At 32.5% G+C, this 13,587-nt stretch overlaps 1 protein-coding gene and 2 pseudogenes across 1 annotated transcript; all 3 read left to right on the top strand.

The window, feature by feature from the left end:
• The first annotated feature begins 3,778 nt into the window (after window positions 1-3,778).
• On the top strand, window positions 3,779-5,443 carry LOC120113656 (annotated as a pseudogene).
• A 2,916-nt stretch (window positions 5,444-8,359) lies between these two features.
• LOC120113779 (thaumatin-like protein 1b) lies at window positions 8,360-9,536 on the top strand. The gene is made up of 2 exons (XM_039134828.1): window positions 8,360-8,440; window positions 8,835-9,536. The coding sequence occupies exons 1-2, from the start codon at window positions 8,368-8,370 to the stop codon at window positions 9,506-9,508; spliced, it is 747 nt and encodes a 248-aa protein (XP_038990759.1). The 5' UTR covers window positions 8,360-8,367; the 3' UTR covers window positions 9,509-9,536.
• A 2,018-nt stretch (window positions 9,537-11,554) lies between these two features.
• LOC120113736 lies at window positions 11,555-13,128 on the top strand (annotated as a pseudogene).
• Window positions 13,129-13,587: the final 459 nt, after the last annotated feature.

The raw sequence follows: 13,587 nt of genomic DNA, 5'->3' as shown, positions 1-13,587 counted from the left end.
AACTATATATTATATATATATTTTCAAAATATTTTTCAAAATTATATATTATATTATATTATATTATATTATATTATATTATATTATATTATATTATATTATATTATATTATATTATATTATATTATATTATATTATATTATATTATATTATATTATATTATATTATATTATATTATATTATATTATATTATATTATATTATATTATTATATATATATATTATATTATTATATTATATATATATTATATTATATTATATTATATTATATTATATATATTATATTATATTATATTATATTATATTATATTATATTATATTATATTATATATATTATATTATATTATATTTATTATATTATATTATATTATATTTATATATATTATATTATATTATTATATATATTATATTATTTATATATATTATTATATTATATTATATTATATTATATATATTATTATACTATATTATATTATACTATACTATACTATATTATATATATTATATTATATTATATTATATTATATTATTATATTATATTTATATTTATATTATATTATATTATATTATATTATATTATATTATATTATATTATATTATATTATATTATATTATATTATATTATATTATATTATATTATACTATATTATACTATACTATACCATACCATACCATACCATACCATACCATACCATACCATACCATACCATACCATACCATACCATACCATACATACCATACCATACCATACCATACCATACCATACCATACCATACCATACCATACCATACCATACCATACCATACCATACCATACCATACCATACCATACCATACCATACCATACCATACCATACCATACCATACCATACCATACCATACCATACCATACCATACCATACCATACCATACCATACCATACCATACCATACCATACCATACCATACCATACCATACCATACCATACCATACCATACCATACCATACCATACCATACCATACCATACCATACCATACCATACCATATCATATCATATCATATCATATCATATCATATTATATTATATCCCGGACGAAAATGAATAACTACAACTGCCCCTCTTTGCCCATTATCGTGTAACGAAAATAGGGTAAAGACGAAAAGACACAAATTTTCATTCGACATATGGTTTTGGAAACAAGCATGTTCTTGTGGGAGTTGTCGACTTCTGAGTTTGAAATCTAACTCCATGTTGTCGTTGAATCTTTGTCTACTACAAACTGTTGTGGAGTTGAGACTTGAAGAAAAGAACGACTCCCTGTTGTTGAGTTGTACTGCGGGTGACTCTTGAGATGTCTTTGAGCATGATATCCTTCGTTTTGAAGTTAAAATCGTAGCTCAAAATTTGAATCAAAATGTGGTTCCTTGTTGTCAGGTTTTCTTTTCGATTTAAAGAACTTGATATGAAAATTTGATCGGAAAGTAGTTCCTTACTGCTACCTTGCGGTGAATATGCCCTTGAGCTGGATGGAATTGAACTCGAAAGTTCTTGTTGACAGATAACTATTTTCTCCTTGAGTTATGTTGTACTAAGCTGGGAGATAACCCCTTGTTGTTGCAGATGACTAGGTCAATCCACTGGGCACGATATACTTCCTCGTGAAGTTGAAATCGTGGATGGCTCCTTCCTTGTGAAGTTGAGATTTGGAGACAAAAACATTAAAAATAATTTTTTTTGTTAGTTAATGTGAATGTAAAAACATGAAAAATAAAAAATGAAACGCATATTATGAAAATAATATATGATGCATGAGAATTAGAGGCATTGATCCAGGAAATGTGTCTGACATTATAAATAATCTTTATTGAGATAAAAATGTTTTATTTTTTTTAAGAAACAAAAATATCTTAAAGGTATATTCTGACTAAGTCCTTTAAACCCCGAACAACCTCTAACAGGTTAACAAGTCTTTTTCCTTAATCTGTCACTGGTTGAATACCTTGTCAGACCACTCCGGCTTCCCTTGTTAAACCGTGCAAGTGACGAACTACTTTTTATACTTGTTCCAGGAAATCTCGGATAACTGCATCTCTAGATTTCACCCTTTGTTGGGTCTGAAAACACCACTAAAATCCCCCATCAAAGGGAACGATCTGAAGCACACTTGCTTGTTTATTGAACCCGTCCACAATGGCTTCCAACTCAACTATGGTTTTGTCGCCCTGCTCTTGTTGTTTCTGAAGAGACTTCTCTAAATCAGTTACCTGGACCTTCGAACACTTATTCTAGTGATGGTTGTCTAACAAACGTCTCTGAGTGATATTTAGTTGTTCTTTCAAGGTCTCTCTTTCATTCTGCCCTTCAAACTTCTTTTTCAGGTTGTTAGCTTCACTTTTCCATTACTCAGAAGACCTTTTCAGATTGGAATTGGTCTAGACTTGTTCTTGATATCCTTTTCTCAAATCCTCAAGCTCAAAACAAATTTTCTTATATTCCCTCTCTAACTTGTCTGCTCGATCCTTTCCACTGGAATCTTTCAGCCTCGAGTTCTCTTAGACTTTGTTTCAGCTCCTGCTTTTCGGCTTCAAATGCTTTCCTTGCAATCTCTAACTCGGAGGGAACATGCTTAAGATGTTCTTCCATGGTTCGAGTGTCTTCATGGTCTGGCACTAGGATGGTGTCATTTTTCCTTAACCTTTGACATTCCAAATAGTCGGGAGTAAGCATGTCTTTAGCGACCACGACATTCATACGAAATATTTTCTTCCATGATTCAACTACTTCTTTGACCTTTTTCTTGTAGTTGTCCCCATGATATGCAAATTCTGACCCAGATATTCCATGTGTTGTTGGGACAAATTGACGTGCCCCATACTATTGAAGTACCAAAAGTAGAGAGTATCCGACTCCTCCCCATAATCCAAATAATATCATAGTTTTTGAGTCTCCACATCGGAAAAGAATGTCACTATGGGTCAACTAGGGGGCTCTCCAGACAATATCCTTATCCTGAAGGTGTGTGAATACCTTCATCCATTTTTCTTTTGGGATGCCTTCTTTCCATTTTAGGATGAGGAATTCCTCCAAAGGAGAATAAGTGGTGTTTAATCGGCGGTAAGAAATCTCATTAGTCTTCCAAAAGTGACTATGGATCCAAGCTTGGAGAAGTTGTGCACACCCTATAAATCTTCCTCCGCTAGTCTTCCTGCAATGGTTGAGGGAGCGAAATTTTTTAGTTAAAATTACCGGTGTTATTTCAGGAGTTGTTCGAACAGTTCCACCACAACTGCCTCAATGTATTGGGAAGATAATCAAACCATAAACGTCCAGCGCAAAAATATCTATTGTCTTTCATTCATCGGGGTGATTCTTCATTAGTTGTTTGATATGGGTCCAAGTAATTTCTTCCCCACCACCTTTATGTTCAATCCGGATAGTTACCCATTTCTCATCTACCCCTGCCACTTTTGCTAACACGTCATTTATGTTGAATCCTGACAGTTACCCATTTCTCATCTACCACTGCCACTTTTGCCAACTCGTTCTTGAAAGGCAAACTCTTGATGTATTTGATGTAAATCCGATTCATTCTGATTTCTTCGTAATGCAGCAAAGTAGTATATTCTTCGATTGTGGGTACCATGTCTTCTTGGTTAAATGTGAAGCAGTTGTACCCCGAATTCTAGAATTGTACTAGGGCTCTGATTAGGGGCTCATTTGTTTTGACATAAAGTAGAAGTGCAATATCACCGTACCGCTGGCAGAAGTTCCTTTTCTGATCATTTATTCAGCTATCCCAAATGCGCTGTAGTTCTTGAACATCATTAGTTGTTCAGCGCAAAAATATATATTGTCTTTCATTCATCGGGGTGATTCTTCATTAGTTGTTTGATATGGGTCCAAGCAATTTATTCCCCACCACCTTTATGTTGAATCCGGAGAGTTACCCATTTCTCATCTACCCCTGCCTCTTTTGCCAACTCGTCCTTTATGTTGAATCCGAACAGTTACCCATTTCTCATCTACCCCTGCCACTTTTGCCAACTCGTTCATGAAAGGCAGACTCTTGATGTATTTGATGTAAATCCGATTCATTATGATTTCTTCGTAATGCAGCAAAGTAGTATATTCTTCGATTGTGGGTACCATGTCTTCTTGGTTAAATGTGAAGCAGTTGTGCCCCGAATTTCAAAATTGTACTAGGGCTCTGATTAGGGGCTCATTTGTTTTGACATAAAGTAGAAGTGCAATATCATCGTACCGCTGGCAGAACTTCATTTTTTCAGCTATCCCAAATGCTCCGTAGTTCTTGAACATCATTATGCTTTAGGCTGACAGAAGTATAGCCAACCATATCCTGATACATAATTTTCTTGCAGACTGTCTCCCTTTTCTTTATGAGTCATTTCGGACCATAGTCGTACCTCAGCATTTTTCACCTCTTGCATTACAACCCCTTTGTCCATTAATGCAGATTATTTGAGTGTAACAAACACTTTTTTGTGGATATATTGCCTCTTTTTATGATGCAAATGATAAAAAAAAACATGAAAGAAAAATCAGTTAGTAAGATAGAAATAATATAATAATAAAAGTAAAAAAACAACAAGGAAGTAAAACATCCTAGGTTTTGAAATGGAGTTTTGAGGTGAGCTCTAATTCTCTGTAGTCTCTCGGTTTAGGTTCTAAAAAAATGTAACCAAGTTCTCCTTGTTGGTGCTCCCTTGGGCTTACCAGACCCTTAGTCTTAAGTCCATTACAAGCTTATGTGGATCAAGCTAAACTCGAGAAGATACATTCACTTATGTCTATACGTTCAAGAACAACTGCCCTTACGTTGTGTGGCCCGGTACTCTTGCAGGTGCTGGTCCTCAGTTATCCTTGACTGGTTTCGAGTTAGCCTCACATGCCTCATCAACCTTAAATGTTCCACAGCCTTGGTCCAGCCGTTTTTGGGTCGAACCAATTGCAACATTTTCGATGGAAAGTTCCAATGCGCCACCGCCGACTGCGGGTCTGGTGAAATTACATGCAACGGCGCGGGTGCAATCCCTCCAGCGTCTTTGATAGAGTTCACCTTAGCACCAAACAATGGAAACGATTTTTATGATGTTAGCCTCGTCGATGGCTTTAATTTTCCTGTTTCAGTTACCCCACAGGGCGGATCGTGGAATTGCAACGCCACAGGTTGCGCCTTTGATATCAACGCAGTTTGTCTCTCGGAATTGCAGGTTAAGGGATGTGGAGGTGATGTTATCGCCTGTAAGAGCGCGTGTTTGGCGTTTAATCAGCCGCAATATTGTTGCACCGGTGCTTATAGTTTGCCGACGACATGCCAGACAACAGAATATTCCCAGTTTTTTAAGAGCAAATGTCCCAAGGCATATAGTTATGCTTATGATGATAAAACCAGTACATTTACATGCACCGGTGGAACTAATTATCTCATAACCTTTTGCCCTTGATTTGACTATGATAATAAAGTTTATAATTTTATATTCCTAAATTTGGTGATCAATTATGACCTTCCTCTAAAACATGGCAATCAAACGCACGCCAAGAAGATAAGTTATTCGAATTTAAATTTATTATGAATTTTTTGTTAGGATTGAGATCACTCCCCGGATTTATATATCAAATTTTGATATCTATACATATATGGGATAACTTAAATGATTAATTACTTTCGTTGTAGTTTTATACACTTTTTCTCATTTAAATTATCAATTAATCATAAAGTAATCACACAATGAATAAAGTTATTAACGATATAGAATCTTATATATGAAATTGAGACAAAGAACCATATATTTGACATGAATGAGATCATAAAATAATCACACACAAATGAGTAAAGCTGTCAACGATATAGAATCTTATATATGAAATTGAGACAAAGAACCATACATTTGACATGAATGAATCAAGTATAATTTATGTACCAGTATTTAACCATTGTAAAAAAGGTGTCATCCCATAAAAAAGCCCTATAAATTTATATATAAGTATTACACAATAAAAATTTTGTTATATGCACATTTTAAAACATTACGTAGCTTGTTCCATTTATGTTATCTTCATATTTTATATGATTTATTATAATAATTGAATTTTAAAAAATATGTTTATAATCGTCTTATCTAAAATTATTTCATATATATATATATATTGCATGAATTGTCAAATTGATTCGATTTAATATATATATATGCAAATTACTTTTATGGGGTATAAGTGTTATAAATTTAAGGGCTGACTATTAAAATAGTCACATTCAATTCATTTTCATTTATTTTTAATAAATACTTTTTATCACTGAAATATTAATTCATTCGTTTTGATGATACATTAATAAAAAAATAGTTTTTAACTTTTACTAAAATATTAATTTAATTCTTAAATCTAATCAAAGTTTTTCACCGCTCGCCATTAAATATTACCACTAACGGATGAATTCAAAATATTTAGTTTATTATTTCCTTTACGTCCTAAACTTAAGTACAATGTTTATTTCATAAAATAATATCTTAAATTTTATAATAATAATAATAAAACTAAAATTCTTTGATTTCCTTAGAAGTAAATATAGCATGCCTTTGTGCAGTCTCTTGCATTTAGTACCGAGCAATAGAGCAGATCATGCCCTTAGCATATCCTACTCCTTTATTTAATATGTTTAAAGAAACAAGAAGCTAATCTGAAGGAAAAACGAATGCAACAGAGAACTTACATCGGTAAATGTCAAAATCAAACATACAAAAAGTGATAGAAAGAAACAAGGTAGGTACCAACATCAAATAAATCTAACCAGTTACTGTATAAACAAATCTAAACAAAAAGTGATTTGTTTTATGATGTCAAAACCATACATACAAAAGGGAATGTAACCTCTCTTGTATAATTTTGTAATGCAACAGTATAATTTAAGGTTTATTTAATATAATTTCAAAATATTATCATATTCAATCTAAAAGGTTATATAAATTTGTAATATTTTTTGTTGTAGCCGAAAAATTTTATCGTGAGAGGTTTAGAACTTACAACTGAAAATATTGTGAAAAATATAACATTTTTAATTGCAATTAAAATTTCACTCTATCAAACTTAAAAAATTACACTCTTGATAAGATTTTTAATTACAATCGATTTGTGACTTTTTTAACATCATACTAACAAATTATATTTTAAAATCTCCCTTTTCTGTTGCATTTGTTTTTCTTCGTATTAGCATATTGTCCTGGCCTAGCAACTACCAATATTGATTATCTTTTATTTCCTCCCTAACGATGTCCTAAGTTTATATTTCCTAAGCAAACATTTGTCAACAATTAAAATATATTAATTATATGGTCAAATTTATTAAAAAAAAAAGTTAGGCACCGGCTATAATTGAAATTAAGCACTACAAGGGACTAATTTAACGAGTTAAAACAAGATTAATGAAATATTATCAATGTTGTCATTTTAGCGACCATAAGTTTATAACAATATTCCATTTATTTGAATTAGTTTTCTTTTTCTTTTTTTGAATAGAAATTAAATTAATGGCATCATATTAATTTCTTAGACAATCATAAGAAGGGTTATAAACGTTCCGACGAAGGATATTTAATAAAGAGGGAAGAAAAGAGTAAAAAATAATTAGTTTTGTCTTTGATTTTATATAAATTCAATTCAGTGTGTGGATGAGATGGATGGTTTGACTTAGACTCAAAGACATTTATTAATTGGAAATTTTTATTATTTTAAAAATATAAAATTTTAAGTTGAATGATCAATATTTAATATATAAATCATATTAAATATGAGTTTATTTTTAATTATTTAATTTAAATATTATATAAAATTATGAAAAGATAAAAAAATATCATTATAGTATTTAATTTTCGATCGAATTAATGTTCGATGACCAACGATATTAATTCAATAAAATTTAAAAAAATTGTTTTAATAATTTTTAATAATAATTTTATTAATAATATAAAATACATCATTATAATAATACTATATTAATATTTAAAGAAGTACTTTTAGTAAAATTTTAACTGCATTGACATTCGATTAATTAATGATATCAACTCAATTAAATATTTTTTGAATATTATAAAATAATATATGTTCATAATTTTTTTACACACCATATAAACGCAGCTGCTCGAACTCAAAATTTCTACGAAGAACAACATTTTTAATCAGTGAGACCACTTAATTGGTTCAACTCAAATATATATCTATATATAAATAGATAGGTAAATAAAGCTTAACTTTCAACATAGTTTATGTTCTTATCCGATTAATTGACAAATAATTAAGTTAAACAAGTTGAGCCCGTACTTAATCTTATATAAACAAGCGTCTGCGTACCATAACTACAACAAAAAAGCAATTTATGATATATAATTATATTCACACGATGAAGCTTTACTCGCTCTTTGGTCTTTCCTTTGCCAGACTCTTTTCAGGTAATAAACAAAACCTTCTCTCTAACTACATTTGGGTAACTTTGTGATGCGTAAACGTATTTTCCTTTGTATCGTATCATATTTATTACTTTTATCCTGTTTTAGAATATAATATATATTTTTAATAAAATTTCAAGTTTTTTTTAAAAAAAAAAATTGAAATAGGTCATGGATTAAGTGCTAAACAAAATTCCATTTAATTTATTTATTAATTTTATTAATATGTTTGATTCACATAATATTATTGAGATATGTAAAGTTGCCTTAATTTTAATATAATTAATCTTTAAAACCCTTTATATAAAAGAAAAGTTGTGCCCAAAAAAATGTAATGGCCTTTTTTCCGTTTAACTTTGTGGTTCTTTCACAACGATAATGCATGGATCACATGCAGGGGCTCAAATGGTAACCATAACCGTCAAAAACAACTGCGCATTCACTATCTGGCCGGCAACCCTTACCGGCGGCGGTGGAGCTCAGTTGCCAAACACTGGATTCGAGTTACCATCCCAAGAAAAAGAGCCCATTGAAGTTCCAGCAACATGGACAGCTGGCGTCATCTGGGCTCGAACCCAATGCTCTGGAAGTTTCACTTGCGCCACTGGAGACTGTGGGTCGGGCGAGGTCGCTTGCAATGGTGCCGGTCCAAAGCCACCTGCAACCCTGGCAGAGTTCACTTTAGGCGCAAACGATGGACAAGATACCTTTGATGTCAGCCTCGTAAATGGCTTTAACTTGCCGGTTTCAATAGCCCCACAAGGCGGCTCCGGTCCGATTTGCACCACAACGAGCTGTGCGGCAGACGTGAACGCAGTTTGCCCGCCGGATCTGGTTGTTCCAGGATCTGATGGGAATACCATCGCTTGCAACAGCACTTGCGACGTTTTCGGTAATCCTGAGTTCTGTTGCACTGGAGATTTTGACTCAGCCGAGACATGTGAGCCGTCGGAGTTCTCGATGGTCTTCAAAGAACAGTGCCCTCAGGCTTATAGTTATGCTTTTGATGATGAAACTAGCACTTTCGTCTGCAGTGGCGGACCTGATTATCTTGTCACCTTTTGTCCATGATTATCGCCTGCAATACGGCAGGTTTTACTTACAGTTTTAAATAAATAAAAAACCATTACTGCTGGTTTTAGTTTTACACTGAGATATGATGAAGGAGAAATGGAATTAATGGATGAAAAATCAGGTTTAACTAATTCAATATATTTCCATCGGTTTGGTTGATTCTTCTGAATTCCCAGCTCTATTTGCAAAGATAGCTTGACCTCACGGCCTCACCTCAATAATTGGCTTTCCTTGTATATATTTCTTATTCTTTACTGCACAAGTTGTCCACAATTCTAACAATGCCAAAATTATTATTTCAGTTCGACACGCTGTGCAAAGATGATAGTTGTTGCAGCAGTTTCGATTCCTCTATTTTCAGAGGATAATCCTTTCACCGCGGACGCTTCAAGTTGCAAGGCGGGGGCTTCAATTTGGTTTAGATACCGGTTTCTAATCTATCATTTTTTTAAGGTGACTGACGATTAGGGGTGTTAACTAAGTTGAATAGGTCGTGACTAGTTTAAATTTGATTCGGTCAAATCTTGATTTAAGTTGACTTAATTTGAATTTAAATTCTACTCGAAGTTTTAACTAGTTGAGCCGATTAAAATTTAACTCAATTTGATGAGTTGATGTATGTGGATTCTTACTTTGATTGTGATTTATTAATTTGATTTATTTGTAGAATGCTACTTTAAAATTTAAAATAGTTACTTTACACAGTATTTTGATCATCTTTTGCCAAATTTATTGAATTATATTTCTGCTATGTTTTATATAATATTATTATATTTTACATATATTTTAAAAAAATTGTAAAAGTTTTGAGGAGCTTAACCTTAACAAACACAAATTGAACAAAATTTTATCAAACTTAATAAACAACGAATCAAGTTGAGCACGAATCAAACAATTTTCGAGTCACTTTGAATACTGCTCAACTCATGCTCGAATTAGTCGATAAGCATCCCTACCAACGACTCAAGATAGACGGTTGAACGCATGTCGTTAAAAGAGTATGAAGTAACTATAAAGAATATTATATATGTTTGGAATTTTTCTTAACCATTGACAACACATATATATCATGCATACTCAGTTGCTCAAACTCATAATATTTAGGAGAATAACACTCATTTTAACCGCTGAATTTATTTAATGAGTTTACTTCCATTAAATATTTAATGTTATTGTTGTAGACCAAAACAAATTAAAAAAAAACTATAATAAAAGATAAATCACACATAATTTGTATAGAATGACTGTCGAAATTGAGTGTCTAAGGGTCCTAAACCGTATCCTTTACCAACTTTACAAAAATCATATTAATAATTAAAATTTTATTTATTATTATTAAATTTTAATTTTATTAATATTATTATTCTTGTAATACTTTTCAAAAATAAAAATTAGATTTTCCTTAAATAAAAAGGAAATGTACAATAATGATAACACAAATCAATGTGGAAATCTAAAGGGGTAAAGAATAAAAAAAAATTCCCTTGAATACATGTTAATGGATTAAAATCCATAATTGGGGTACATGTGTATAATGTACAATATTATGATAAAGTATGACACAAAATTAAGTGACTAATTATGTTACATGTGAGGGTGCAACTACAAAGGTGAAGTTGAGAGCTTGATGTCTCTAGATTGAGGATTAGGATTTATAGATTAGAAAATTTTATTTATTTTTATTTTTAATTCTACATGAAAAAAATATTGATAAAATATGCTATGCCATAGGAAAATATTAATCAAATAAGCGATGTTATCCTAGAGTAACTAAAATAATAGCAATTTTAAAGTTAATTGATTAAAATAAAAATAGTTAAATTTTAGTAACCAAAATATGAGTGAGAAGAGAGTAGAGTGATGAGCGATGTAATTTACCCATGAATAAAATAAATGTACTAACCAACTTAGGTAGGATCAAAATTCAGTTAATATAATCCAGAAAGACGGCCTTACACTGGTACGTTTATGGAACAAAATTAAATGCTTTGTTATGGTATAACCATATACGAACTTCCTATATGTATTATATAACAAATGCTTCTCATTGCAAGCCAATCCACAATCACAAGAGCGAAAAGCAAAGCAACAAATTGCCATGCCTTCCAAATCCTCTGAGCTTCACTTCGTTTTAATACCCTTGTTTTTCCCAGGCCACCAAATACCAATGGTGGACATGGGGAGGCTATTGGCTCAACGTAGTGTCACCGTCACTATAGTCACCACACCTCTTAATGCTATCAGGTTCAGGACCATTATTGATAACCATAAAGCTTCCGGAAGCCAAATCCGACTTCTCCAACTTTGATTTCCATGCACCGAGGCCGGCTTACCCGAACGCTGTGAGAGCATAGATGCTCTCCCATCACGTCTTCTAACCAGAAACTTTATGGAAGCCATCGGCATGTTGCAGCAACCCATTGAGCAGTTCGTGGTAGAGATGAAACTAAAACCGAATTGCATAATATCCGATAGAAATCTCCCGTGGACGTTCGACATGGCTCAAAAGTTTGATATCCCGAGGCTTGCTTTCGACGGCACAAGCTGTTTCACCGTCGTTTGCTCGCACTTCATCACCCTTTCTAAGATTCACGAGACGGTTTCCAACAATCGACAGCCATTTGTGGTGCCCGGTTTACCGGATAGGATCAAACTAACGAAATCGCAGCTGCCTGCCGAGTTCAATCCAGGACTTTTAGCTTCCAAACACTTAAAAGAACACACAAACACTTGAAAGAACACATGAGAGTTGCAGACATGGGATCATACGGTTTGGTGGTTAATTCAATTCAAGAAGTGGAAGCAAAATACGGTGAAGCATATAAAAAAAAGCAAAAGGTGACAAGATATGGTGTATTGTGCCATTGTCAAATTGCAACAAAAGGAAACCAGATATGGCACAGAGGGGAAACGACGTAGTTTCAATTAATGAAACCCGATGATTGGAATGACTTGATTCATGGCCTGAAAACTCAGTATTGTATGCTTGCCTTGGAACACTAATTTGTGTTGAACCCATACAACTTATTGAATTAGCCATTGCCTTAGAATCATCAAAGAGGCCATTCATATGGGTCGTAAGAGAAGGATACAAATCAAATGAGTAGAAGAAATGGGTGTGCCAAGAAAAATTTGAAGAGAGAATCAAAGGAAAAGGTCTCTTAATCCCTGGATAGGCACCACAACTTTCAATATTATCTCATAAGGCAATAGGTGAGTTTTTGATACATTGCGGATGGAATTCAGTGCTCGAAGGGATATCGGCCGGTTTGCCGATGATAACGTGGCCGTTGGCCGAGCAATTCTTCAATAAAAAGCTTGTGGTTTCTGTGTTGAGAATTGGGGGAAAAGGTGGGTTCAGAGATTGGGATGAAATGAGGAGAGGAAGAGAAGTATGGGGTAATGGTGAAGAAAGAACAAATTGTGGAGGCCATTGATAAGGTAATGGATGGGGAAATGATGAGCAAAAGAGGAATGGAGATGGGGTGTTGGCAAATAAGGCATTTGCAAACAGTGGATCGTCTTATCTTAATGTCAAGCGATTAATCGAAGATATTAAACAAATTCATGGGAAGAAATTAGCAGAGGAATAACGTTTTGGTTTATATCAAATTCAAACAAATTGGCTTTTTCTTGTATTGAACACAGATGAATGTTAGCTTGGATGAAAATATAAATTGTTACTGGTTAGCCTTGCTGCAAAAATCAAAGTATACAAAAATTGAAGTATAAAGTAATAAGTACAAGTTTATTAGATTATAATTCAATTTCTAATGAGTACCATTTAAACAATTAATTTACTAAAATTTCTTAAATACTAATTAAACTATTTTTACAATTTAACTAGTTCTAATAAACTTATTAATTTTAAAAAATCACTAGTGAAGAATTCTAGTCTAACCCAATTAACTCAACACACATGCCAGAACCCAAAGCCCGCCTTCGAATAAAGAAACAGAGAACCCGTACCTCTTACAATTATACGAATATAAACATGCCAATATTATATATATTAACGCTTCAAACACAAGCACCAGAAAAGAAAAGAAAAAAATATCATAAACATGACATAAATA

The sequence above is a fragment of the Hibiscus syriacus genome, unplaced genomic scaffold (genome assembly GCF_006381635.1).
Source record: "Hibiscus syriacus cultivar Baekdansim isolate YM2019G1 unplaced genomic scaffold, ASM638163v2 tig00110213_pilon, whole genome shotgun sequence".
Lineage (NCBI taxonomy): Eukaryota > Viridiplantae > Streptophyta > Magnoliopsida > Malvales > Malvaceae > Hibiscus > Hibiscus syriacus.
Note: the sequence above shows the minus strand (reverse complement) of the source record. Positions and strands in the feature narration are given on the sequence as shown.